The sequence below is a fragment of the Primulina tabacum genome, chromosome 14 (assembly GCF_025594145.1).
Source record: "Primulina tabacum isolate GXHZ01 chromosome 14, ASM2559414v2, whole genome shotgun sequence".
NCBI classification, from domain to species: Eukaryota; Viridiplantae; Streptophyta; class Magnoliopsida; order Lamiales; family Gesneriaceae; genus Primulina; species Primulina tabacum.
Genome location: NC_134563.1, coordinates 267,604 through 294,271, shown reverse-complemented (window position 1 = coordinate 294,271; position 26,668 = coordinate 267,604). Strand labels below are relative to the sequence as shown.

The 26,668-nt window shown below is 35.4% G+C and overlaps 2 protein-coding genes and 1 pseudogene across 2 annotated transcripts; 1 reads left to right on the top strand and 2 right to left on the bottom strand.

The window, feature by feature from the left end:
• Nucleotides 1–277: 277 nt before the first annotated feature.
• Nucleotides 278–1,488, bottom strand: LOC142524945 (uncharacterized). Its single transcript, XM_075629103.1, has 3 exons — nt 1,164–1,488; nt 940–1,101; nt 278–468 (listed from the first exon to the last, which is right to left on the bottom strand). Exons 1-3 carry the CDS (start codon nt 1,486–1,488, stop codon nt 278–280), a joined length of 678 nt encoding a protein of 225 aa, XP_075485218.1.
• Nucleotides 1,489–6,518: 5,030 nt separating this feature from the next.
• Nucleotides 6,519–7,659, bottom strand: LOC142525089 (uncharacterized). The gene has a single exon (XM_075629258.1). It carries the CDS (start codon nt 7,649–7,651, stop codon nt 6,605–6,607), a length of 1,047 nt encoding a protein of 348 aa, XP_075485373.1. The 5' UTR covers nt 7,652–7,659; the 3' UTR covers nt 6,519–6,604.
• Nucleotides 7,660–9,075: 1,416 nt separating this feature from the next.
• On the top strand, nt 9,076–23,379 carry LOC142524396 (3-phosphoinositide-dependent protein kinase 2-like; annotated as a pseudogene).
• Nucleotides 23,380–26,668: the final 3,289 nt, after the last annotated feature.

The window sequence follows — 26,668 nt, the reverse complement described above, 5'->3', positions numbered from 1 at the left end:
CTATATGTTTAGCTAAATTTCGTTCAATATAGAGTGTCAAACAATCGGCAAGAAAGTCATCCTGCATTATATTGTCAAGTGTCGTCTTCACATGCTTCATTTTTTAAAAAGCTCGCTCAATAGTGGCGGTTGACATAGGTAACATCAAAACAAGATGAATCAATCAAGTCGACATAACATAAACTTTTGACCGTCCACTCTCAGTCAGTTGCAGACACAACACAACAAGTGTAGAAACTTTCAAATTTTGCTTCACATCAAGTTTATAATGTATCATTCATACTCCAAAGCCAACATTGTCTTGATCTGTGAAATCTTCAGGATAAAACTTTGTTGCAAGCTTGCAAATATCATCATTGTTAAATGAGTCAAATGAATTTTTAAGATCTAAATTTGTACTAACAGAAAGAAGTTTCACTAATGACTCATTGAACCTAGTATTTAACTCCATCAAGATGAAATCTATTGCTGCATTAAAAACATCAAAGTGGTAAAGATGCTCAATTGTAGTTTGCTGACGAGAACGACCGCTCTTATATAGACAATAAAGGTCAGGCACATCAATTTCATTTCTATAACAAAAAACTCTCACCTCATGAAGAAATTCTTCCCACCCACATTCTCTAAGTCATTGAAGGATAGTTTTAGTTGTAGTGAAAAATGTAATAGCAGTCAAAATGTCCTGAGATTTTCTTTGATGAATTTGACAAAGAGTAACTGTTGTTCTCATAATTTTATGCATTAAGTGCAAAATGAACACAAATTCAAAGCTTGCCATGTTTTTGTAAATCTCACAAACTTCAGACTTAGCTCTTCCATTTGGAGATTGGTCACTAATAACTTCAAAAACTTTGCAAGTTGCAGTGTACATACCTATCAAATTTCTCACTAACTCATAGCGGGAACTTCAACGAGTAGCTCTTGCTCGCTGCAAATTACCAATCTGATTGGTCCCAGTTCCAGAATCACGTTCTCCATTTGCCAAAAAATTCTTACTTTCATTTCTTTTTGCATCATGTAACTCAGCTATGCACTTAGTGGAAGAAGTGACAATATTGTCTAAATGAGAAAATAATTCACAAATAACACTGACATCCTTAGCTACAGAAACCAATGTCAGTTGTAAACGATGAGCAAACAGTGGACATAGTATGCATACAGACAATCTCTGAGAAATAATGCTTGAAGTTCATTCCACGCGCCACACATATTTCTAGCATCATCATACCCCTGACCTCTGATTTTCTTAACCTTGAGGTCATGATGAAAAAGAACATTTGATATCTCTTTTTTCAGATTTAATGAGGTAGTATCACTAACACTTTTGATGGAAAAAAATATTTCTGCCAACATCCAATGATTGTTCACAAACCTCAAGATAATGGTCATTTGCTTCAGTTTAGATATATCTAGTGCTTCATCAACAAGAATACAAAAACATTTATCTCTATCTTCTTCACGAATCATATGTATTACTCTGTTGGCCATAATTCTCAATTTCTGGAGCAATGTATTGGGTATTTTTTGGAGCATTCTCAAGTACAACTTCGTCAATTTATGTACTTATTTTTTGCAAAAAACCTTCATCAATTCAAGAAAATTATCACGATTAGATGAAGATAGATATTCATCGTTACCTCTAAAGGTACAACCTTGAAGTGCTAGCCAGCGAACAGCTACAATTGAGGTCCTCAAACGCAAACGATTTTTCTCTTTTTCCTCTTTACATTGTGCATGCATCACTTTATCAATATGTTGTGAGTGTCTCATCAAATTTTCAGCCTTTCTCTCACGCATAGTATGAGGCGAAGAAGCTACAGAACCAATATGGGCAAGAAAAACACATGTTTTTCCTTGGTTTACCCTTTTCAGTTGTCAAATCCTTCATTAACCAGCACCAAGATATTAGACGAATTAATATCACTCAGGAAAAGAAAACAATAGAAACAATATGCCTTATTTGTTGAAGGCGAATACTACAACCAATGAAATTTCTGAAACCATTTTTTTTAAACCGACGATTCTGATTTCGAAATTTTGTACCCGGATAGTCCATCATATCTGGTTGATAAGGCCCCATATTTATATATGAACGTTTTATCGCATCTCGTACATTAACATGATAATCACATATTTGTTTTATTTTTTTCGGATCTCGTTCAATACAAGTAGAGGATGATAAATGCTCGTCTATAGGTGAGGAAATTGGAGGAATACAGATATTGGGAATCAAAAGACTTTCATTAGATTGATCTTGCATTATAGGGACTGTAGTTGAAATGCTTTCACTAGATTGATGATCTATCTTCTTAAAGAAAGATGATATCAATGTCTTTCATTTCTTGGCGGCAGATTGATGTTCCATTTTTAAAATATTTTAAATTATATTATCCCTAAAAAAGTAATAAAATAACAATTAAACAAATAGAAATAAATCACTCGACTCTTTATGAAACAATCAAATGAATAGGCAGGCAGATACTAACCTTCATACATTCATTGTGGAAAAATGAGGGAAATTCATAAATCAACTAAAAATGAAATGAAACGAATAACAACTAAATGGATGCCAAATTGAGAAATCAGTGGGACAGTAAAGATTTGCAAACACCAATAATTAATCATCTAAGAATTAACATAGCCAAATTACCTCATTTCCTTTTAATTATTATTTATTTATACTGTTAGAAGTAAACACCCTACAAATATGAAATATAGAGATATATAGATCATAGATATTATGAAATATGAATCCATACACAAACACCACTTTGTTTTTTGAATCGTCTACAAATACCTCATGATCTCTGCATTTTTAATGTGTTTTTTTCTTAATCCAATAATAACTATTTAGGATTTCGTGTAAAAAGACTAAAACAAGTAGCATAAAATTTGTGAGGCCTCAACACAACAGCACATAGATCTACTTTCATTTTCTTGACAATTTAACAACGATCTTCCATTGCACTTGTTAGAAAAGACTGTTGGTACATCGTATTCTCGCACCCAAGACGCAGCGAAAATTTAAAAATTTTGTTCTTGGGCGTCGTGTGTTCAAAAACATTCATAGGGCGTTTAAAATTATACATTTGCGTTCTCAACGCTGAACTTCAAACTATTCCGGTTTTTACACGGAGATAGCATTTCTTGTAAATCCCTACGAACGGCTCTTCTCCTTTGATCTTCTAATTAGGTCAACGATCGAAGACTGTCTTCCTCGTTTGGTTTGCACTAGAAAATCCAAACGATTTATGCGTTAAGACTGTAGCCTCCGAATTTCCAAAATCCAGAGACGGTGCAGCGCCGGAGGTGCGGCGATGGAAGAGATTGCACATGGCCGAAATTTCCCAAATCCTTTTGAAATTGGCCGAGAGCTTTTCATCATGGATGGGAAATTAATTGATTCTTAATCAATTATTATTGAAGCTAATGAAGTCATTAATCCAAAATAATTACATGACTTTTGCTTCCAACTACACAGGGCCGTGAGAATTTTTTCATCAAGGAAAGGAGAAAATCTTTTGTGTACAAAAATTAGGGTTAGTAATTATGAGTCCTAGTAATGTATATAGAATGAGACTCCTAATCCAATTAGGAGTCCCTCTCCCACAAAGACTCTAATAACTTCATTATATTAAAACTCTCATATAATTAATATATAATGTATTTATTAACTTTTAATAATACATGATATAATAATACCATATACACATATTTTATATCATCATATAAAATATATATGTACATTAATTAAATTAAATAACCATTACTTAATTTATAAATTAACTCCTTAAATTAGTTAATTTAATTTAATTCTAGACTCCTCTAGAACATATATGAGAATTTGTGCATGTTAGTAGTCACAACTACTAGCACAATAATTTAATTAGTAAATTCCAAATTCACAAAATAAATGATTTCACACTCATTATACCCCGATCGACGATCCGAGAGTGCCGATGTGTCAAGGATACAAATCTTGTTCATATAATGAAAATCGAAAATTTCGAAGATCAAAATTTTCATTTGCCAAATTTAGAACTTACCATATATGGCAGTTATCATATTTGACAGCTGTCAGTTTTTGTGAACTCGTTCACAAAACAGACAGTTTCACTCCTTCTTTATTTAGCAATCATGCCAACTTCTATTTCTTCCATCCTATGGAATCAGCCACAAACTCCTTTATAAGCTTCTTGTTTGATCTCCATCAAACTATAGTCGCCAAATTCCAACTCCTTGAAATTTAACTATCTCAACCGGAACACAGAATTCGATACTTGTGTGATCCTCAATGGTTCAGGGATACAGCTAGCCGTGTGTTCACCACCCCATGTGATTCAAAATAACATTTATTCTTATTTGGGTTTACCCTAATTAACCTCATTCTTTACATCAACACCTTGATCAAGAATGTCAGAACTCATTTGTGATCGCACCCATCGGATCATGGTAAGAGCGTCTAGTAGCATCGCCCCATGATCTCCTAGGTATCACTGATAGTGCCTGCAAGAACCTTTAGTCATGTTTAGCGTATAGTACGGTCCCTTCAACACATATATCCCGATCGAATCTGTAATCATTAGTAGTTGCATATGAATTCGATAACAATGCGATTTATCTTTGAGTACTTATAGTGGCATGGTACGTGCAACTAGGAAAACACCTTTCCCTAAAGCACATTTTTTGCTCTGGCCAGATACTCTATGCACTATTAACTTATCAGATCACATAGGATATCTTCACCCGTAGGCGAACGGTGAATCCCCGACTACAATGGATTTGCTTCTACGTATTTCGAAACTACACCCAACCTCGCCACCTGATGACCCTCGATGGAGTCGGTAAACGGATCAAAGTGCATGCTAGTACGTATAACCCCTACATTGTCCCGTGTCAAATGACTAATGGTGTACAACCATAACTGCGGACTATTCCACTCGATAAGTGAGAACCACTTGGATAGTCTTAGGGAGGGTTGTTCAGTGCATCATCATATGATCACCCATCTGTGTTAATGGACATCTCCATGCCCTTACCAATGAAACATGACGTTTACACCACAGATGCTAGTCTCAAGCTCGAGCGATCTTTATCCTTGTTTTAGGCGGCTGATTCGACTAGGAACCTGTTTAGAATATACGGTACACTTTCTAATGAGTTTCATGATCTTACGTTGTGACGCAGACCTCATGATACCTATTGTATATTCAAGGACTTTATCTATGCAGCTTGCATGAGTATACAGATAAAGTACAATACCATAATCGAATAAAATCGTAAAATATTATTAAAATAAAGATTGTTTTACATTAGAGTCAATAAAGCACGAGCCACAAGTTGGCTTGTCGGGCACTTACTCTAAGAAAGATGATAGCAATATATTAATATATATATATACACTACTGAGTCAATCGTGATACCTTGCCATCTCCTTTTATATATGAGAGGAACTTTTAATTAAGTCATTCATTCAATGGTTGCTCGAGTGTTTTACTTGTGAGAATTAATGTTTGAAGTGCAGGCATAACTTTGATTATTGATTTTCTTCGTGCTTTTCTTTGAGGTACAAGGCATGAATTAATAAATTAAACTAATATTTATATAAGCATGCATGCAACTCACGTGATAAAACTGCACTTTCAAGACAAGCTCTAGTCATTTCATTAACTGTCAAACATATTGTAACAGAGCTAAACATGGATTAGAGTAAAATTAATAATCATTTCGGATTATTTACGAATACCAATAATGACTCTTGTTCGATGGATCTTGTGCGTGTATTTTACCTCACAACTTTCAAGTCAAATAAATGGAACTAACCCCACCTCCTCGGGTTAGGACAATCATTAACATACCACTAAGGCTCAGAACATTCTTAATCGCATGCTTAATTCATTTTTAATTTGTGCGCCTTGGCTAGAAAATGTGGGTAAGTAGTAGGCACGAATCAAGCTTATATTACGTGATTTATCTTGATTTCTCAACAAACCACTCATGACATATGATAAAATTGTTGAGAGATTATTTCAAAATTTGGATAGTGTGTGAATGAATTTCAAGGCACGTTTGTAACGCTTTCTTTTAAAAAATGTTTTCTCTTTCACTTTAGCCACATGGATGTGAAATTTTTTTTCAGGATATAATGAAATTATTCTGAATTTGTGAGTGACTAAATCAAATCAGAATTCGAATATTTTTCTTGAACTAATGATGCCATATATATAGAGATGAAACATTGATTCAGAACGGACGCGACTCTTCATGAAACAATGCATCATTTCATGAAAACGTGTCATGAAATAATGTGTTGTTTCCAAAGAGTTGTCTTACCCCTTGCGAAAGGTTGTGTGGATTCTGAATAGCTTTTGGGGGTGTTGCCCCCCCTACGACCTGACCGGACAGGTCGATCCCCGTGACCTGACCGATCAGGTCGATCTCCGTAATTTTCGCAGTAACAGCAGTTTGTTCTTTATCAACAATAAAATAAATTATGAAAAATTGATATAACAAAAATCACCTAGAAAAATTCCTTAAAAGAAATTATCAAACCAACACTAAATAAACCGAAAAAATACTGATCCGAAGAAAATGAACATATTTTTCATAATGTTATCACATTACTCATGGGGATCTCCGTGTGATCAATTTCATCCTTTGAATCAACAACCATTTTCGCCACTTTTAAAAGACTCCCAGTTGCCATAATTGACTTAGAATTGATATCATGCAAAGATCTAGCATACAAGCAGTTGCATGCAGCATATGCCGCTTCGGAAAGCCGTTTATCTTTACTAGGACCCATCAAACAATGCCCTAAAATCCTTAAAACTGGATGCAGAATCTCCCAAGGCAGAGTTATTCTCCCTTGTTTCCTATTTCTGCATATGTTCTCCAAAATTTCAACGTTACCATCTTTTACTTGTGAGGAAGAACTGGCTTCAAGATTAATGATGCCACTTTCTTCTTGATGCCCTGACCATATCATACAAAGCTTACAGAAATCAATCTTTGAATCAATAGGCATATAAGAAATCTTGTTGTAATATAGTTCTAAAGCTACCCCAACTATTTTTGCCCGTCTAGTAGATCTAACAGTGCCGTGTGGCTCGAGGCTCGGTGAAACTAGGGCGATATGAAGCTCGGTAGCACCGTTTTTTGCAGTTTGTTTGGTTTCATGGTAAATGCTTGAGAGTGAGATATCAGGGATACTGACTGTCACCTGCTGCCCGTTTCGTGCTGCGGTTTCATAAGCATAAATAGCTAATAGCACAGCTTCGAACCCAGGTAAGGGCTTGTTTAGTGAAGCCCCGGAGAGGTAGACTCCTGCTAGAACGGGAATGAACCGGAGGACAACTAGGTGGAGTTCCGGCTGGGCGGATTGGAACGTGTCATATAGCCAGCGACAAAGGTTGTCATCTCCGGCCCCTGAGTCAGGGTGGTGGAGAAGTTGTGTGATATGGGCTGCCACGTTGGGATCGTGGAGAAGGGATGTGGCGGGAGATTCGGAGGAGGCAATGGATGATGGGACGGAGGGTAGGATGGAAGAGAGGGAAGCGACGGCATCTTGGGCTTTGGCATAGGAATCAGACCAAGAGATGTGGGGCTTGTGTATTAATGTAGGGTTGATGGTTTCATCTTCATTGATCATTCTGATAGATTGATGCATGGGGTACTAGCTAGTGTAGGATTTTAAAGAAATATATATATAAAATTGGTGTCAAAGCAGGAGAAAATTGAGGATTGAAATGTGGATCACCATCCTTGACTATTTATATGTGGCCTAACAAAAAAAGATAAAGCATATATATACATTTTATTTAGTGATATGATATTTAAATTTATTAAGTGAAATTTCCCTTTGAGATATTTATTGTGAGCAAAAACTTGTGTAAGACGATCTCACGGGTCGTATTTTGTGAGATAGATCTCTTATTTGAGTCATCCATGAAAAAGTATTACTTTTTATGCTAAGAGTAATAATTTTTATTGTGAATATCGATAGAGTTGACTCGTATCACAGATAAAAATTCGTGAGATCGTATCACAAGAGACATACTCTTCCTCGTGAAGATCATCTTTTAACTGTGGAAGACTGGTTTAATTTATGTGATCTTAAAAAAGTAAACTCCAACGGTTGGAATCAAGAACTTAAATAATAAATATTTCATAAAACGTACTCATATATATTTGTATGTGTTGAAGCTATGAACGAGCATGTAGGGGTGTGTGCATATTGTCACTCATAACAATTACCAATGGTGTTTTTAATTACCCAACACCAAATACATATTTGGTAAGTACGAAAGAATAAATAAACACGAACTCATAATTTTTTTCTATGGAAAGAATTTCATAAATTTCAATAAATTTGTTAGGTTTTTTTTATAAAAAAATATTTACCTGTATATATTAGAATGCGATACATGAATTGTCATACATGTTAATTAGTCTTAACATAAATTTTAATTTTATTTATATTATGTTTTTATATAGATATAGTTTGTTGATATAATTTTAATAAAATATTTTTTGGATTCTTGTTCTTATAATATTTTAGTTTTGAGTGAATAAAACAATCATTAAATTGTTCTTCATTTAATTCCTTCCGACGTCTCTTGATGAGGTTCATATATACAGTATTATATGCTATTATACTAAGTATGAGGCCCTGATAATAACCGCTCTACGAGGACATCAACTTTCTTTCCTGTTTGACCCTTTTTAATTTTTTATATTTACTATTTTATTATAGTTGAGCCCCTAATAATAGGACACCAACTTTCTTTCCTATTTTACAGTTTCTCATTTTTTATATTATATTTTTTCTTAACAAATAATATTATATTCATCGTCAGTAAGGAAACTGCTCACGTGAAAAATAATATTATTTTTTTTCCAAACTAGCCACCGTGAAAAATAAATTCTCTTCTTTATGTTGTGACGTCATTATGTTGTGATATCATGAATATTTAATATATTAGCTATACGTATTTAGGACACACGTAACGCATAAATATTTAATATATTAGCTGCGTGTATTCAGGAAGAAATTGATCCATAATAAAATGTGAAAGAAGCAAGAAATGAAGAATGATTAGCTTTTCCTGGGTGTCTTTGGAATGGGTGGTAGCTTTATCAGATAGATGTGCGTCCAAAAGGAAGGGGAAGGAATAATATTTAAAGAGAATCTGATGTGAGTGCAATTTTTGGTTTCAACGGTCTTCGTTTCCCCATCCTTTCATTGGGAGCAGTGAAAGAATAATCAATCCACCATTTTTCTTTCTTTCTTCTGCGTTGCCCAGTGTGAGAAAGCTCAAGAAACCCATTATCATCTATTTTTGCATGTAGGGAGGGTGTGGTGGTGGTGGGATTTTCAGATTTTGGGAAAATAATGTTGGCGACGAATAAAATGGAGAAGGAATTCGATTCCAAGATGAGGATTCAGAACAACACTTCATCTTCTAACAAAAACAACAACCACCCTCCGAGATCTAAGAGCTTTGCCTTTAGGGCACCGCAGCAGAATTTTAGCATCCAAGATTTTGAATTGGGCAAGATTTATGGTGTTGGTTCTTATTCCAAGGTCCAATCTTTTTCCTTTTCACGCCACGATTTCATCTATATTTATTTGGAATCTCGTTATTTCTGTAAATTTACTCGATTTCTATCGTTTTCCTCCTCTGTGTCTGCGGTTATTTCATATTATGATTCGAAAAGAAACATGAAATTGATTAAATTTCGTAATTTTTTTTGCCGTTTGTGAATTTTGGCATGGGGTGAAGCAGAAGAAGAGGATCCATGTTTATATCCTTGACATTCAAATCAGGGGTGTAAGCCATCTCACGTAAACGTGTACTTTTTTCTAGCCATGACATTAAAGCTCTATTTCCCATTTGGTGCTAAGTGTGAGTCGCCACAAGTAGGGGATACCATGTCAAGGACCCCATACATTCTAGAGCAACTTCTTAATCTAATGGCAAAACCTATCTTCAAGATTTCATCAATTCTAGGATATTTTTGTTTGCATTTACTTTCGAGGAACTTGACTGGGGAAATTGGTTAATAACCTCAGTCAACACTTTTTTAAAGAAAATAACCTCTTCAAGTGTATTTCAAATACACTTGACGAGGTCATTTTCTTAAAAACAGAGATGACCGAGGATAAAAAATAAAATACCCCGCTGACTGATCATGCAAGTACTGAATACACATGTCTCTGTATATAAGGGGTGTAACAGGATAAGATAAGTAGATATGTGTGTGTTCTCATTTTTTCTGTAGTTATTATTGTTTTTTTTTTTTGCGGGAGCAGGGGATGTTGGCGGAATTTTTAAATAGTGAATTTGACTACTGACTGATAACTTTGGAATTTGAACAACGAGGATTTGAAGTTGGCTTAACAAATAAACCAACCAGCCAATTGTATGAATTGTTGGTGAGACAATCCCCTAACGTGTACCATAATTGTCGAACAAAGTATGAAGTGAGCGTGGATTCTTTTTAAGAATCACTCTTTGAAAGTATCGACTGAAACTTGAACCCGTGTCCATGGATAATGAATCGAATCTTTTCCATCAGCATGGTTTGATTTTACCTCCGGAGCTATACTTCGTTAGAAGCTTCAGACATGCCAGCTTCAATGATTCTTGTTCAATAATAATAAGTATTAGGATAAAATTGAAACTTAGCTGCTGATAAAGAGGGTTTGTGAATTATTACGATTCAATATATTTAGTTGTGATGTTCAAGAGGCTCTTGTCATACCTTTTGTATTCTTTGTATACGGTAAAATTGTTTTGATAAAAGCAAAGTTTTCCTTTGTTATCTTGCTTAGATTCTTCTAGAAAGTTCCTAACAATTTTCCTTGCCTTCATTATTTTGACCTAGTACTTAATTTTGTTCGTCAAATTTTCTTAAAAGTATACTGTGGTATCGTATTAACAAATTTTTCAGGGTAGCAGCTGAGAATTATTCATATTGGTGAAATTAGACTTATTATTTTACGTGTAATCAAGGCTATCAATCTTCTGCTTGTTTATTTAATCTGTTTTGTCAACAGGTTGTCAGAGCGAAGAAGAAAGACACGGGAAACGTTTATGCGTTGAAAATCATGGACAAAAAGTTCGTAACAAAAGAAAATAAAACAGCTTATGTAAAATTGGAGCGCATAGTATTAGATCAGTTAGATCATCCTGGTGTCGTGCGATTGTTTTTTACATTTCAAGACACTTTCTCTGTGTGTGAGTATTATTTCGTGTTATTTTCTTTGATAAATATCATTTATCTTGGCTGGTGAGTAATTTAATGATCACACACTCAAATCTATTCTTTAGACATGGCATTTGAATCATGTTAAGGTGGAGAGCTTTTTGATCAGATAATGAGGGTGAGTAAAATTTCAAACTCATAAGCTTGTGGTGTTTTGAAATCAAATTATTTTTTGAATTCTTTAAAAAAAATTAGCATGTATTTCCTGATGCAATCATGAAAAAACTCAGGAGGCATAGTCGTACATTTTACTGACCATTGAACATTCAATATTGGTAGGTCTTTTACTGTCATTTTGTATTTCCTGGTGCAAGAATGAAAAACTCAGGAGGCATAGTCATACATTTTACTGACCATTGAACGTTCAATATTATTAATTCAGCATTATTAGTTTGACATCTGGTTTGTTGCTCATTTACGTTGATACGGAACTTGAAAGTGTTTTGTCTTGCTTTTCCATCGATATTTTTAATTCCTCTGAATGTTTCAAGACCATCAAGATTATCAAATGTAGCTGTCTTTGTGTTCCAGTTGGTCCGGAAATTTCAAAATCTGATTTCATATGTACAAAAAAGAAAACGAATAATATGTTTATTACTCTTGGTTAATGTGCTGTATTTTATTAATTTGCTGTCTCGTTCAAAGTTAAGTATTATCTATGGCCAACTAGTCCAACCTCTGCTCAATGTCAATGTAAGTTGATTCTGTTTTGTAGAGAGGCCGTTTGTCCGAGGAGGAGGCTTGTTTCTATGCAGCTGAAGTTGTTGATGCTCTTGAATATATACATAGTATGGGATTGATACATCGAGATATTAAGGTGTTTTGTGAATTTGAAAGCTTGTCCTGTGACACATTAAATATGCTTATAGTTTCTTGAATGACAGCCGGAGAACCTGCTACTCACTGAAGATGGACATATAAAGATTGCTGATTTTGGTAGTGTGAAGCCAATGCAAGATAGCCGTATCACAGTCCTTCCAAATGCAGCATCGGGTAATCATCGACAAATTCTTTATGCTTCCAAGAAATTAAATTGCCATAGTTTTATGAAAACAGTTAAAAATAACGACTTTTTTCCATAAATGTGCTTAGATGATAAGGCCTGTACATTTGTGGGAACAGCAGCTTATGTACCTCCTGAAGTTTTAAACCCCTCTCCGGCTACATTTGGGTGAGAACTTAATATTTTATTCATTAATTTACCGAATTTTCATTGTCTCTCAGCAATACTCTTTTATATTCTGCTTCAAAGTGACATCTCTCTCTTAAAACCCAAATTTAAACAGGAATGACCTTTGGGCACTTGGATGCACGCTGTACCAAATGCTTTCTGGGGCTACTCCTTTTAAAGATGCTAGTGAATGGCTCATTTTCCGAAGAATTATTGCTAGAGATATAAGATTTCCAAATTATATTTCAGCAGAAGCGCGAGATCTCATCGATCAGTTGTTGGTAAGACCTTAGCTCACTTCGTATCATTTAAGTTTACTTTAGTTTTTCTTTCTTTTCTACAAGTTTATGAGTTGCTTGTGGGTATATGGTTTAATGTTTCCAATCTGGACCGTGGTTCTCGATATTTTGATCTAGAAATCTCAGAAGGTTTAGTTTTAGATTTAAAAATTAAATTACACCAACAGATGTGTAAACTTTTGGCCTAATTTGCCTCCTCTATATGGTCTCATATAGGACGTAGATCCCAGTAAGCGACCTGGTGCAGGACCCAATGGTTTTGCTTCACTGAAAATGCATCCTTTTTTCAAAGGGATTGATTGGAAGAATTTGAGGACAGGAATTCCTCCTAGACTTGCTTTGGAGCCGAGAGTACGAGACTTTTCTTCTATATTTTCCTTTAATTTTTCGTCAAAGTAGGAAATGCAAAAAATATGATAAATATTCAGTTCACATCTGTAAGCCATTGTGAAGAAAGACGAATTTATTGTCTTCATCTTACTTTTGGCAGGATCAGACTACTGGAGGTGAAGACCAAGATTCATCATGGAACCCATCACATGTTGGAGATGGTTCAGCCAAACTAAATGATGTTAGCATTGGCACCATGTCAGTTTCTGAAGCTGGTAGCATAACTAGGCTTGCTTCGATTGATTCATTTGATTCGAAATGGTAACTGCCTATAGTTTTTTCTTTGTTTTCTTTTTCTTTTCCTTCCTATATTTCTTTCCTATCCTTTTCGTTTTCTTTCTTCTAATTTTTTTTGGGTGCTTTGTGAGAGGAATATTGGATGGATATTGTTGACATAATTGATTATTTGAGAAATTTTCATCTCACAAAACAAGTTTTTCGTCATCAGTTTGTCCTCTGTTTATCTTTCTGCTGGCATACAAGGTTTTCTCAGGTTTTTACTTTTCTTCTGAACTTCTTAATAGGCTGCAATTCTTGGAGCCGGGAGAATCTGTTCTTATGATCTCCATGGTTAAGAAATTGCAGAAACTGACAAGCAAGAAAGTCCAGCTTATTCTCACAAATAAGCCAAAGTTAATTTATGTAAACCCTGCAAAATTGGTGGTTAAAGGAAATATAATATGGTCCGACAATCCCAACGATCTTAGCATTCAGATTACAAGCCCTTCTAATTTCAAGATATGCACTGTAAGTTATGCTTCATCTCATCTAATGTGTTGTCTCACTTCATATATAATATATTTTTCAACACAACTGATCTGGAGCCAAGATTTCCAATGAAACTTAAGTTACAACAAATGTGGAATTTACCACTCATTTATGTTTTTTTCTAGCTGTTCGTTGATAAAAACTTCAATGCCAGGCATATATAATGTATTTTTTGTTTATGGAATATGACTGCTAATTGAAAAATAATGACTTTAACGACGGTAAAAAAGGAAAAATCATATGAAGTATAATTGATAAAAAAAGCTAAGAAATATCCTATGTCACTGTTGAATTGCAACAAGTAGACATTGAAAGATAGGAGAACACGTAGGAACAACTGGTTCACTTTGCTCATTACAGCCTCCGATATTTATAGTACAAGTCGTACACATAATTAAAGTAATAATATCCCTAATTGCTAATTACAATAATTTACATAATTATTTCCTTTCAGTTCCTACGATCATGCTGAATGATTGCCTTCCCACAATAACGTCAATCAAGACTCCCCTTAAGATGGTGTATGTATATCCGCCATATCCATCTTGCAAATAAAGGGGTGAAATACTCTACCACACAAACCCTTAGTAAATACATCTGCTAGTTGATTTCCAGAATTGGTATAGCTGATTCTTAAGCTTTGATCATCCAATTTTTCTTCTTTGATAAAGAATCGATTGATCTCAATGTGCTTAGTGCGATAATGCTGAACCGGTTTATGAGCGATGCTTATTGCTGCCTGATTGCCACAATGTAATAATAAAGATTCTTCTTGAAAGAGTTTAATATCTTGCATTAACTTCTTAATCCATAAAAGTTCACAAACTCAATCTGACATAGCTCTATATTCTGCTTCGGCGCTTGATCTAGCAACCATAATCTGTTTTTTGTTTGTCCAAGTGACCAAATTTCCTCCGACTGAAGACAAAATATCCAGAAGTAGACCTTCTATCATTAGGACATCCTGCCCAATCCACATCACTATATGCTTTTATTCCCAAATGACCATTGTTTGAAATTAGAAGACCCTTCCCAGGACTAGATTTAAGATACCTTAAAATCCGAAAGACAGCTGCAAGATGTATGGTTCGAGGATATTGCATAAACTTGCTTACAACTCTTCCTGGATAGGCTATGTCAGACCTTGTATGAGGTAGGTAAATCAATTTCCCGACTAATATTTGATCGACGCCTTCGTTCAACTTGTGATTGACTTCAATAGGAGTATGTGTTGGTTTACAACCTAACATTGCGGTTTCCTTCAGCAAGTCTAGGACATATTTTCTTTGAGAGATAAATATACCCTTATTTGATCGAGCAACTTCTATGCCAAGAAAATATCTCAGTTTGCCCAAATATTTAATCTCATGGCCAAATGTCTTTTTATCTAGTTTTGTTGTCTCTCGTCATTATTATATCATCAACATATACGATGAGGAATGTAACCTTATTGTCTATATGTTTGATAAACATAGTGTGATCCGCATTACTTTGCTTGTAGCCAAGAGCATAGTTTACGTGCCCCATAGCGCAGAGGTTGCTCGTGGCCATTGCGAATCGCGTAGCGAGGGCTATTTGAAAGTAAATCACTACAAGCATATAAATATATAATAAATAGCATATGCTTACATCAATTCAACCGTTCATTCTTAAATAACAAATATATAAGTTCAAAGCATATAAAACCTCAATCCTAAAACTAGGAAAACATAATTTAATATTCATCTACATCATCAAGATCGAGACCATCTTCTTCATTTGAAATTGCATAACGTTTGGCGTAATTCTTTTCTTCACTTTCTTCATCAAAGTCAAATTCATCATCATCTATAAAATTAAGTGTAATAGATGTTCCTATTGTCCTTTTCCTTCTAGACTTAGATGTGGCCGCCTTCGAGCTTCCTGTAGGTGTAGATGTGGGCGCCTTTGAGGCTTGCGTAGATGTAGGGGTATCGCTTCGAGGCCCCTTTGGATTTCCTCAATGTATAAGGAGCTTCATCTACTCCAACATCTGCAACATCTTGCCAAGTCAAATCATCACCATCATGAACAAAGTCAGGCTCTTCATCCTCCAGTCTCCCTAGCAGCCATTCATTGCCATCATCCACTTCACTCAATATAATAGGATTGATGGTATCACGACTATCGTATCTACGCTTCAGAGCTCTGTTGTATTTGATGAACACCAAATCATTCAGGCGTTTTTGCTCCAATCTATTCCTTTTCTTGGAATGAAGCTGCATTTATTTATATATGTTTATCAAAACACGTGACACGAGAACAAATTCTTAAAACTTCACAGTAATAGAAAATAAAAATTGTAATTGTAATATTATAAAAAGCTTACATGTTCAAACACACTCCAATTGCGTTCGCAACCAGAGGAGCTACAAGTGAGACTGAGTATCTTTTGGGCAAGTCTTTGCGACTTTGGTGTCGAAGCTCTATATGAGTTCCACCATGCAGCTAGTTAATAACAATAGTTATATTAATATTTCTCATTGAATTTATTTCAAAAAATAAGGAAAAACTTGTCCTTGAAATATATTTTCGTACTTGGTGATACAATCTTTCTCATTTCGATTGCAACTTCCTTCCCAAAAAGATTTTCGACTTGTTTGTATTTTAACAACTCTGTATGTATTTTTCTCTCCGTCTAAGCATCAAAAGTCAACCTATTGATTGCATTGTACAATCCCATAACTACTTCCTCATCTTGTTCTATCTCAGAATTTGAGTAAAAGAACCGAGGGTTCAAGAAATAACCCGTTGCATGCAAATCTTGATGGAGTTGCAACTGCCACTTATTGTCAATTATCTCAAAAACATTTTTGTACCTATCTTCATTATTACCAAAGGCTTTTGCTATTTTCAACTTAGCCCTATCCATTGCCTCGTATATAACCCATGGCAGGCTTCTTCTCCCCATCCACCCCAACCGAAGTACCTTCAATGATGGATCACCAACTTTCATAGCATAAATGATAGAATTCCAAAATGAAGGCATCAAAATAATTTCTGTGCTGCTTATCAGTCTGTTTCTTTTCAAATTTGCTTTTACTCAAATTTTTTGAATTAAACGTCTTTTTCAAATGTTGCTTATGCTGCTGAAAGCTTCTCATAGTCAAGAAAGTAGTGGCAAAACGAGTTTTAGTGGGCCTGATATGGGCTCTTTGGCCGGTGAACTCTCTCATCATGTTCAACAACATAGTTCGGTTGTAAATATATCCTCTAACACTAATGGCCCGCTCAAGTGCCCTCTTCAAATCTGGCATTTTGAATACGTCCTCAAGCATCAAATCCAAACAATGTGCTACACACGGGACCCAATACTAGTTTGGATATTTATCCATCAACTTCTTTCCTGTAAAGAACAAGAGAATAAAATGATAGTTAATGAAACTAATTAATAAAAGTTAAAAGACGTTGTAACTTAGTATGTTAGATTTTCCAACTAGCATAAACGTTATTTGATGCACTGTGGTGACCACTTGAACAATATCATTCACCACCCAACTTTTTGCCCAAACTTGTCAAGCAAATTTTTGAACTGCTTTAGACCTCTACTTTTTCTTAACTTCATTAAATTGGGGTGCTTTACCACCTTGATTCTTTGCGTCTAGTTTAAAAAAAATATTTATAGGACCCAATGACCGTGGTTTTTTGGACAGTAGTATTGACAAGTTGACCGAGGAAGAAATAGATATCGATCGCTTTCCACGAGAGGAGGGATCTCCGTGTTGATAAATATCATCTACTTGCTCTTCTATGTCAAAAACATCATCAAAGTGAGGTATGAAATTCATGACAATTTTTTGGGCCAACTTTTCTTCAAAGTGATCTTTCATTTCTCGCTTAACACATGCTGGGGCTTTTGGACAAGGTTTGTATTTTTAAATCCTCCAACAAGATGTTGTTTGAGACTTGTTACCCCATCTTATATCTTCTTGTAGGTTTTCCATCTTATAAACTCTGAAAGCAAGAAAAAAAATTGAGCAACTCATGAAGCACATTGAAACAAATCCATCAGTGGCATAATAGTTGTTCCACCAACCAAAATTATTCAAGATAATAAAGAATCAATCGTACAAAACAGTAGTAAAATTTGTTTACTAAACAACAGTAACTAATGCCTATAAGCAAGTAGCAGTAACTAATACCAATAAGCAAATAGAATCATGCATTATTTTTCTGACAGTGGGTTATTATAGATATTGTTCTTGTCAACAAGGTGGCAATATGACAGTCTTGCTGCTAAAAAGTTAAGTCAGTTTCTAGGAATATAATTTCTCGGCTGCTTGTAACTAAAACGCCTCAATGAAAATTGAAAACATAGGGTTAGTTCAATGCCAAAAAAATCAAAAAAAAAAAAAGACAAAAAAGAGAGAAGACAGTAGGAAATAGAGCATAATATTACCCAAGTCCGACGGTGCAAAGCCTGAGCTATGTCCGGCAGGTTGGCGGCCCGAAGTCCGGCGGTGCAAAGCAAGATGTCGTGCGCGTATTGTTGAGGTTTACGTAAGCTTGGAGAAGTGGAGAGAAGATTGTACGTGCTGCAGAAAATAATTCTAGGGCTATGTATTGTGCAAAATGGGCCTAAATATATGAGCAATATGGGCAAGATTAGGCAGTATTTTGAAAAACTGTCCTGGGCTTTTCTTCAACGGAGCGCGCCATTGCCTCGCTATCGTCATACCGAAATAGCAACGATAGCACTCGCTATGTAGAAGTGTCGTGCGCGTCGCCCCCTGTAGCTACGGGTCATCGTTACGCGCTATAGCAAGCGCTATTGACAACTATGGCCAAGAGTAATCATTATGCACTAAACCTGCCAAACCAAGCACGAGGTGATTACTTCAAACCGTAGAGAGCTTTCTTAATCGGCAAACTTTTCCTTCAGTTTTTTGACAAGAGAATCTCGGAGGGATTTCCAAATAAACTTCTTCGTTCAATTGGCCATGTAGATAGGCATTTTTGACTTCAAACTGTTGTAGATCCCATCCAAGATTAGCAGCACAAGATAAGAGAACTCTCACTGAGTTCATCTTAGTTAACATGTGCAAAAGTTTCTTGATAATCAATCCCATAGGTTTGGGTGTATCACTTTGCAATAGAACCGTCCACTCTATGTTTCACAGTAAATACCCATTTACATCCTACCGAATTTCGGCCCAAAGGTAGGTCAACGAGCTCCCAAGTCCTTTTTTTTCCTAAGGCTTTCATTCTGCTCTACCATGGCACTTTTCCGCTAAGGGTCATTGATAGCTTGTTTCCATCCCTGAGTACGTGATCAAACTTCTTTTCTAATAGCTATTGGAAGATCGAGATCATTATAAACATTATGTGAAAAAGTTTCACTAGGGAAAGAAGGGTTACCTGATTCTACAGAAGTTGAGTCTGGGACTGACGTTTGGCTATGTAGAGTGTTATTCATGATAGCACCATCATTTTTCTTACAAGCATATCTTAGCATATTAGGGTGATCCAATCGTCCTGTTTCTGATTGAGCTCGATCTTTACCCGAGATTTTTTCCATACTCTCATACTTCTCTTGACCATTGTTTAAAGGTAATCCAGGAAGAGTTTGATTGGTGGAAATCACTTGTTCCATATGGTCATTCTCTCCTTGAATAGGTGACAAGATGGGAAAGAAAGCTTTTTTTTCCTCGAAAAGTGACATCCATAGAGACATAATTTTCTAGTAGATGGATTGTAATACTTTTACCCTTTTTGAGTAGCCGAATATCCAACAAGGATACATTTCAAGGCCCTAGGGTCAAGTTTACCCCAATATGTTCATGCACAAAACAGACACACCCGACGTTTTTGGAGGGATAATGGAAAAATCACTACCTTGAATGAGCTTCAATGGGCATTTGAAATCTAAGGTTCATAAAGGCATGCGGTTGATCAAGTAGGCCGTCGTGAGAACTGCATAACCCCAATAAACCTTTGGTACATTCATTGTGAACATGAGACCCCTTGATACTTCAAGAAGATGTCAGTTTTTCATTCAGGAACCCCATTTTGAGCAGCAGTGTTAACACCACTTGTTTGGTGTATAATCCCATGAGTGCCTAAATAAGGTTGAAAGTTCCTTGCCATATATTAAGTACCATTATCAGTTTGTAAAATTTTCACTGTGGCACCAAACTACGTACGAATCATTCTATGGAAAGATTGTTTTAGAAAGATTGAAAACAAGAGAACATTTCATTTTTTTGGATGCATCAAATAAACTCATGTCATCATGCTATAACAATCAATAAAAGTACAAACCACTTATAACCAGATAAATAAACCACAACACTTCATTTTTTGCATGCATCAAATAAACCCATGTCATCCTGCTATAACAATCAATGAAAGTTACAAACCACTTATAACCAGATAACGAAACCAACGGGCTGGGCCCCCATGCATCAGAATGAGGAGGTTTTTCTAAATCATAAAATGAAGGATGTCCTAGTATTCTATGCCACTGAATGATTTGGCGACAAGAGTCTTTAATCACTTATCAAGGCGTGTCTGTTGAGAATATAGATCCTTCAACCAATCGGTATAGACCATCATTCACTCTACCATGGCCAATCGTTTTCCCATGCTCAGCTCCTGTATAACACAATGAGAAGTTAAAAATTCAATTTTACAATTCAAATCTCTTGCAAAAGCACTAACAGATAGAAGGTTAGGAAATAAAGATCCGTCAGCTATATGGACATTATTAGTACCTAAACACAAAGAATATGTAAGGAATTTTTCACGAGCACCATTCATATGACAGAGGCTCCGGAATCAAGAATCCACGAATTATTAAGGACATTATGAGTGTATTGGGTTGTATGAGCAGATGGACATGATATACCTGTGTGTGCAAGATGAGGGGAAGGAGTGGTAGTAGTAGCCGTGGTAGAAAGAGATTCAAGTCTAGCCATAAGGTTCCGGAGAGTTTGCACTTCCTCATTGGATAGTCCCCCGGAAGCTTTTGCTTCACCTGGTTACCCGGTATGAGAAGCTTCATAAACATGAGCTTGAGGTCATGAACCACTAAATCTTCTACCATCATGACCTCGTTTGGGACGGCCATGGATTCTCCAGCATGCCTCCTTACTTTGACTCTTTTCCCACAATATTCACACTTTCTCTCATCTTGTTCTTCGCCTCCTTCACCCGTGCTTCTAGCTGCATTATGTTTTTTGTGATAGTATGTGAATCAACAAGCATACCTGATCTTTCGGTAGAAATAATTGGCAGCATAGCATTCCGTCTACTTTCTTCCTGTTGCACATAGTTAGTTATATGCTTGTTGTAAAGGGGAAAAAGTTTCCCAGAATTTGTACTCTGATTTGATCAAAGACATCGCTCAGCCCTGCTAGTAGATCATACACACGTTCCTTTTTGACTAACGTATGAAACTTTGTAGCATCAGTTGGACAGGACACTTGAAATACTGATAATGGTCAAGTTCTTGCCACAAACTACCAAGTTCAGAAAAATACTGGGCGATTGTCATCTCACGTTGTCTGGTTTCACGAACCTTCCTCCGTAGTTCATATATCTGGGCCTCATTCCCTGACTGAGAATAAGTCTGAGCAGCAGCTTCACATATCTTTTGTGTTGTGTCAAACAGAAGGTGTCCATGTGCAAGTGGTGGTTGCATTGAGTTGATTAACCACGACATAAATAGAGAATTCTCAGACTGCCATTTAGAACGGTCATGACGATTTAGTTTTGTTTTCCCATTAATATAGCCCTGCAAACCTCTGGCTTGAATAAACAGCAAGCATGACCGCGACCAGGCGAGATAATTTGATCCATCAAGTTTAACAGTTCTGATTTGTAGAGAAGGATTATCGTAAGTGGTTGTAATCTTGCTTCCAGCATGTTCATCGTCCATGGCCTTCGAAGCTTCTTCCTTCTTTCTGTCAGGCGTGGTAGTGATGGAATCTATCGAAACGTAACTGGAACGCAAAAATATAGGCTGTAGCTTAAAAACCTTCCATCAGCGAACAAGAACAAAGGTTAGCAGCTGAGAAACTTCAGCCGTTATGTTATGGACGGTGATGGACGAACAAACTAGCAGTGAGCCGATTGAAAATATGAAGAAAAATAGTTTTCGTTAAGCACTAGTGGGCTGGCTGTCTTGTGCGACAAGGGAAACCAAATATGGGCTTCTGTCAATTTAGGCAAACAACCAGCAATTAGGGTTGGCCGGCCAATTGCTAAAAAACTTAATGGGCGGCGGCAACTTAAAGCTGAATAAAGTGATAATCTAGTAGCGATTAAAGACTACAAAAGGAGATTAAGCGCCCCCAGAGGAAAGAACCCTCTCTGATATCCCTAATTGCTAATTTTACATGATTATTTCCTTTTCAGTTCCTACGATCATGCTGAATAATTGCCTTCCCACAATAACGTCAATCAACAATCACACGTAGATATTAATTCATAAAAATGTATCTTATACAAGGAAAATAAAACAAAATTAATTAAACTGAACTTCAGGTTGTAAGTTATGAAGTATTGAAATTTAGTATTGGAGAGAGTTGAGCATTTCAAAATGGAGAAGTGAGAACCAAAAAATTTAAATCTATGGATAGATGCCTGAGTTTTAGTTTGAAAGTACATAGTCCACTATTTAATTTATCGGATTGAGCAATCATAAAGAAGTGAAGTTCAGTGCTTTGAATTCAGAGTGTTTAAAATTTGAAACGACATTTAAATTAAATTTGAGTGAGGCTATTTTGAAGATTGTTGTTGAGTTGAATTGAGAACCTGTAGTTGGATTCTTTGTTGAAATGTAACAGTGGCAAGTTAATGATGATTCTGTGGTTCATGTGAAGAGGTGCCAAGGCATTAATTTTTATTGTTTGATTTCTAAGGTGACATCCAACTAAAAATTATGCCTCATCGATGAGGATCCTTTGGTTTATCTGGTGTTGACTGAAACATTCAACAAGGAACACTATCACTGCTTGTATAAAAACTATTTCTCAAACATATGAATAGTGACAAGATTCCCTGATCTGGGGTATGATCACTCGTACTTTAGCAGCATATAGCCTTTAGCTGTAGATGTATCAAATTTTTGTTTGATTCATACGTGTTATTTAAACAAATATGTTCTTGATACAGCCGAAAAAAGTTATTACATTTGAGGATGCAAAACAAAGAGCCTTGCAGTGGAAAAAAGGCAATCGAGTCCCTTCAGAATAGATAAATATTCAGTCTGATTTGGATCTAAGAAAATGTCATGGATATACACTATAATTCCACGAATGAATGGAAAGCTCATGTTGAGAGAATTTGAGTCTCATCAAAGTTACAGAAATGGCGCCAATCTTATTTACATGAGCAGAAGGCCTGAAGAATCAATTGATTTATTAATTAATTGTTAAATTTTATTTTGACTAACAAGTGATTGTATTGATTTATTAGTGACTAAATTTATTTGTGATCTGTAGTTTATTCTTTTGATTAGACTTGTTAGAAACGAAAAGTACACCTCTCATCCATCCTCGAGCCTTGAAAAAAAATGGTAAGCAACTTTTTGTCTCTCCGCATTCTGATGTAGTTTCTCTGTCGACCCTTTATGCAAACAATCGAAATTGTTAGGGTGCTTATTTTAGTTCAAATTGTTTGCTACCTGCAAACCAATGTTCTAAACTTGTAATAAATGTTGAAATTGATAAGTTTCAGAGTTTGATAAACTGATCAGCAATCGAACAGAAGATTTGAATTGAACTAATAGCTAAACTGAATGAACACAACTAATCTCACAAATGAAGGAGATTTATCGGATCGAAACAGACCATGTAGAACTGAAGTAAATAAAGTTCTCAACTATTATAGCTAAACTGATTCAATCTAAACTGAATTAGAACGATCAAATTAAAAGGACATCGGTTAAAACTGATATAGACCTGTTGAACTGATCATTCGATCAGCTTGACTCCTGATTAGTCAATGATCAGTTCGCTACGTCATCAATTGAAATTTGAATCTCACCAGACAAACCGACAGTTCGTACCAAAGCATAACAGATGAAGCATAATAATTTGATAAATCGCACATTTGTCAGAAAAAATCATTTACATGGACTAAAAGACGATTCAACGAATATTAACCATTAAATGCATTCAATGTGACCGTTGGAATAAAAAACTATATATAGCTGATGAGTTCATTTGTGAAAAGGTGAAAGATCACGAACAACAACAACAACGAGAACAATCAGTCAGTTGCGATTTACTTTCAATTTCTATTCAATTTGTAAATCGCAAATTGCTCACATTTCCTTAACTTATTCGTAACATTCAAACTACTTATTTGAGCTATTCAGTTATCAACTGATAAGTGAAAAGAAAGGCTGAGAGTTTCAGTTTGATATTGTTTAAGTTTAACTGAAGTGGTTATTACATTCTATTATAATTAATCAAATCGTCTTAATGAATTCATATAATTGAGATAGAAGTGGTGACGTAGGGGCATTTGAAATATCTGAACATCCATAAAATCTTCGTGTTCATCATTTTATTAATTCGATTATCATGACACCCCAGCCAAAATATTCAATCTATCTTTCAGTTTATTTTCGCACTACTATTATTAGTTAACTGATCGATAAAGACATACAAGATTTCAGGATCAGTTCCTTAAATAATTGATTCATATTTCAAAAGATTTCAAAAAGGCAAAATGTTTATTCAACCTCAATTTCTAAACACTTCACACATATTATCTGATCCTAACAAATTATTTTAATAATAAAAAATTATATAATTACATGCATGCTCATAAGTTAGAACAAAAAAGTACCAATGTTTTGATTCCTCAATGCAACAAATTAAGCTCTCCAACACTGCTTCTTCAAAAGAGCAAACTAAATTATTTCAATGCAATGAATTAAGCTCCACAATTTATAGCATGCACAAAAGATGAATATGTGGCAGTTTGCACCAGATTCAAAAGATTCTTTTTATTTTTAAAAAATAAAAATTTATTTTTAAAATTTAATAAATAAAAAAATTTGAATCCAGTATAATTTGACGTGGATTTTTAGAATCCGGTACATATTATACCGGATTGTTATAGATTTATAAATATTATCAAATTGCTATATATATTTTTATATTATTTTAAGAAAAAAACCCCTTATAAGTCCAACCCGACCTACATTCATTCTGCACCCCGAGTTTGAATTATTCGATCCTAGAGCACCACAGCCCTGGAATTTCCCCTCGGTATAATGATGGCCAAATAAAGAGGCATGACATGTTTGAATGGCTGACCTAAACAATTTCCGACCTGTTCGGTGTAATAAGGCGGTGGATGAGATACTTGTCATATAAGATGTTCGACGAATCTTTCACGATAAGATTTTCCACGAATATTTCACGATAAGGAAATAATCCCGGGAAAATAGTCATTCAAATTCATAAATTACCAAAGATAAGACAAAATTAGCATGAATCTGGTATTCGAGATAACACACCTTACTGTGATTTCTTACCATATTATAATTCTTGTCACAAACAAGGTACTTATTTTCAGCTCTATAAATATTAGGTATTCTCTATTGTCTCATTCATTCATCACTTTACACAAGCACAAGTATATTTGCACTAGACTTACTTCAGCATCGGGTGGGCTACGTCACAAATACTTCTGGTGCCCTCTGGCCTCTGTTCATCTGTGTAGATTGACACTGAAGGTCGGCTCGGCCCATACCCGACCAAGGAACTCGGCCAACTCAATTCATCAAGGAGTATTGTATTTGTCTCACTAGACCAAATCCTAGGTACGTGAAATTTTTTGTAGCATCAATTGCCGCCGCATGTGGGAAACTGAAGAAGAAACAGAGATAGATGATTAGAGGAAGAGGAAGACGGTCTGGTCGTGGAAGGGGTCGTGGTCTTAACCGAGAGAGTGAAAACGAAGCAAGCATCAATACAAACAACAGAAACAACCCTCACTGGCTTCGGCATAGCCCAAATTACTCAACAAATCACTGTCACCGTGGAGCAAGTCTTGGCCCAAAGAGAAGCAAACAAACCCATGCTTAGCATAACGACCAAGTGGAAGAAATTAGGAGATGGAGCACATGCAGAAACACACGAGTGGTTCCCCCTCCTTCACCAGCACGAGCAGTCCCTTCTCTCTTGAGGTTTTTTTCGCCGAGCTGTCTTAGCACTTCATGTATCCCAACGTCAGGCAATACAACGGAATGGAAGATCCGGACGAGCACCTTGCTCGAGTCTCACCTTTTTCATCTATGTTCTTCCTCGAGAATAATAAAGTATTCAAGCGTGATATCAAGTGAGAAGAAAAATATTATACACTCGATGCAAATCATTCCTTAAGTACGAACATATGTTATTTAATCGAAAATTTTTATGAAAATGGTTGAACTTTTGTGAAGACAGATTAACTTTTGATAAATTGTCGATATTTCTTAAATAAGAAATTTTTGTGTGTATATATATAGATAGATTTTTAAAAAATAGGTTGATTTGAGAGTAATAGATCCGCTATAACATTCATATATATGTGATATATATAACAATCTTGTTTTGTGTATTTTTCTACTACCTACTATATATATTAGGTGTCATAATATAAAAAATATATATATATTTTGTGTGATATAATTGAGTTTTCTAATAACTCGTTTCACATAATACATAAGATTAGCAATAGCAATTTATAATTCATGATATTATCATTATTTTAGTTTTAAGTTTGTTATAAGTGTAGTGATTTTACTCGT

Excerpts from the sequence above, each read along its gene's own strand:
- LOC142524945 (XM_075629103.1), bottom strand. The coding sequence starts at position 1,488 with ATGGCCAACAGAGTAATACATATGATTCGTGAAGAAGATAGAGATAAA. Across the intron at positions 1,102-1,163 it reads AGCATTATTTCTCAGAGATT|CTAAGGATGTCAGTGTTATT; the intron begins GTCTGTATGCAT and ends TGGTTTCTGTAG. Across the intron at positions 469-939 it reads AACTGGGACCAATCAGATTG|CAATAGATTTCATCTTGATG; the intron begins GTAATTTGCAGC and ends TTTTTAATGCAG.
- LOC142525089 (XM_075629258.1), bottom strand. The coding sequence starts at position 7,651 with ATGATCAATGAAGATGAAACCATCAACCCTACATTAATACACAAGCCC.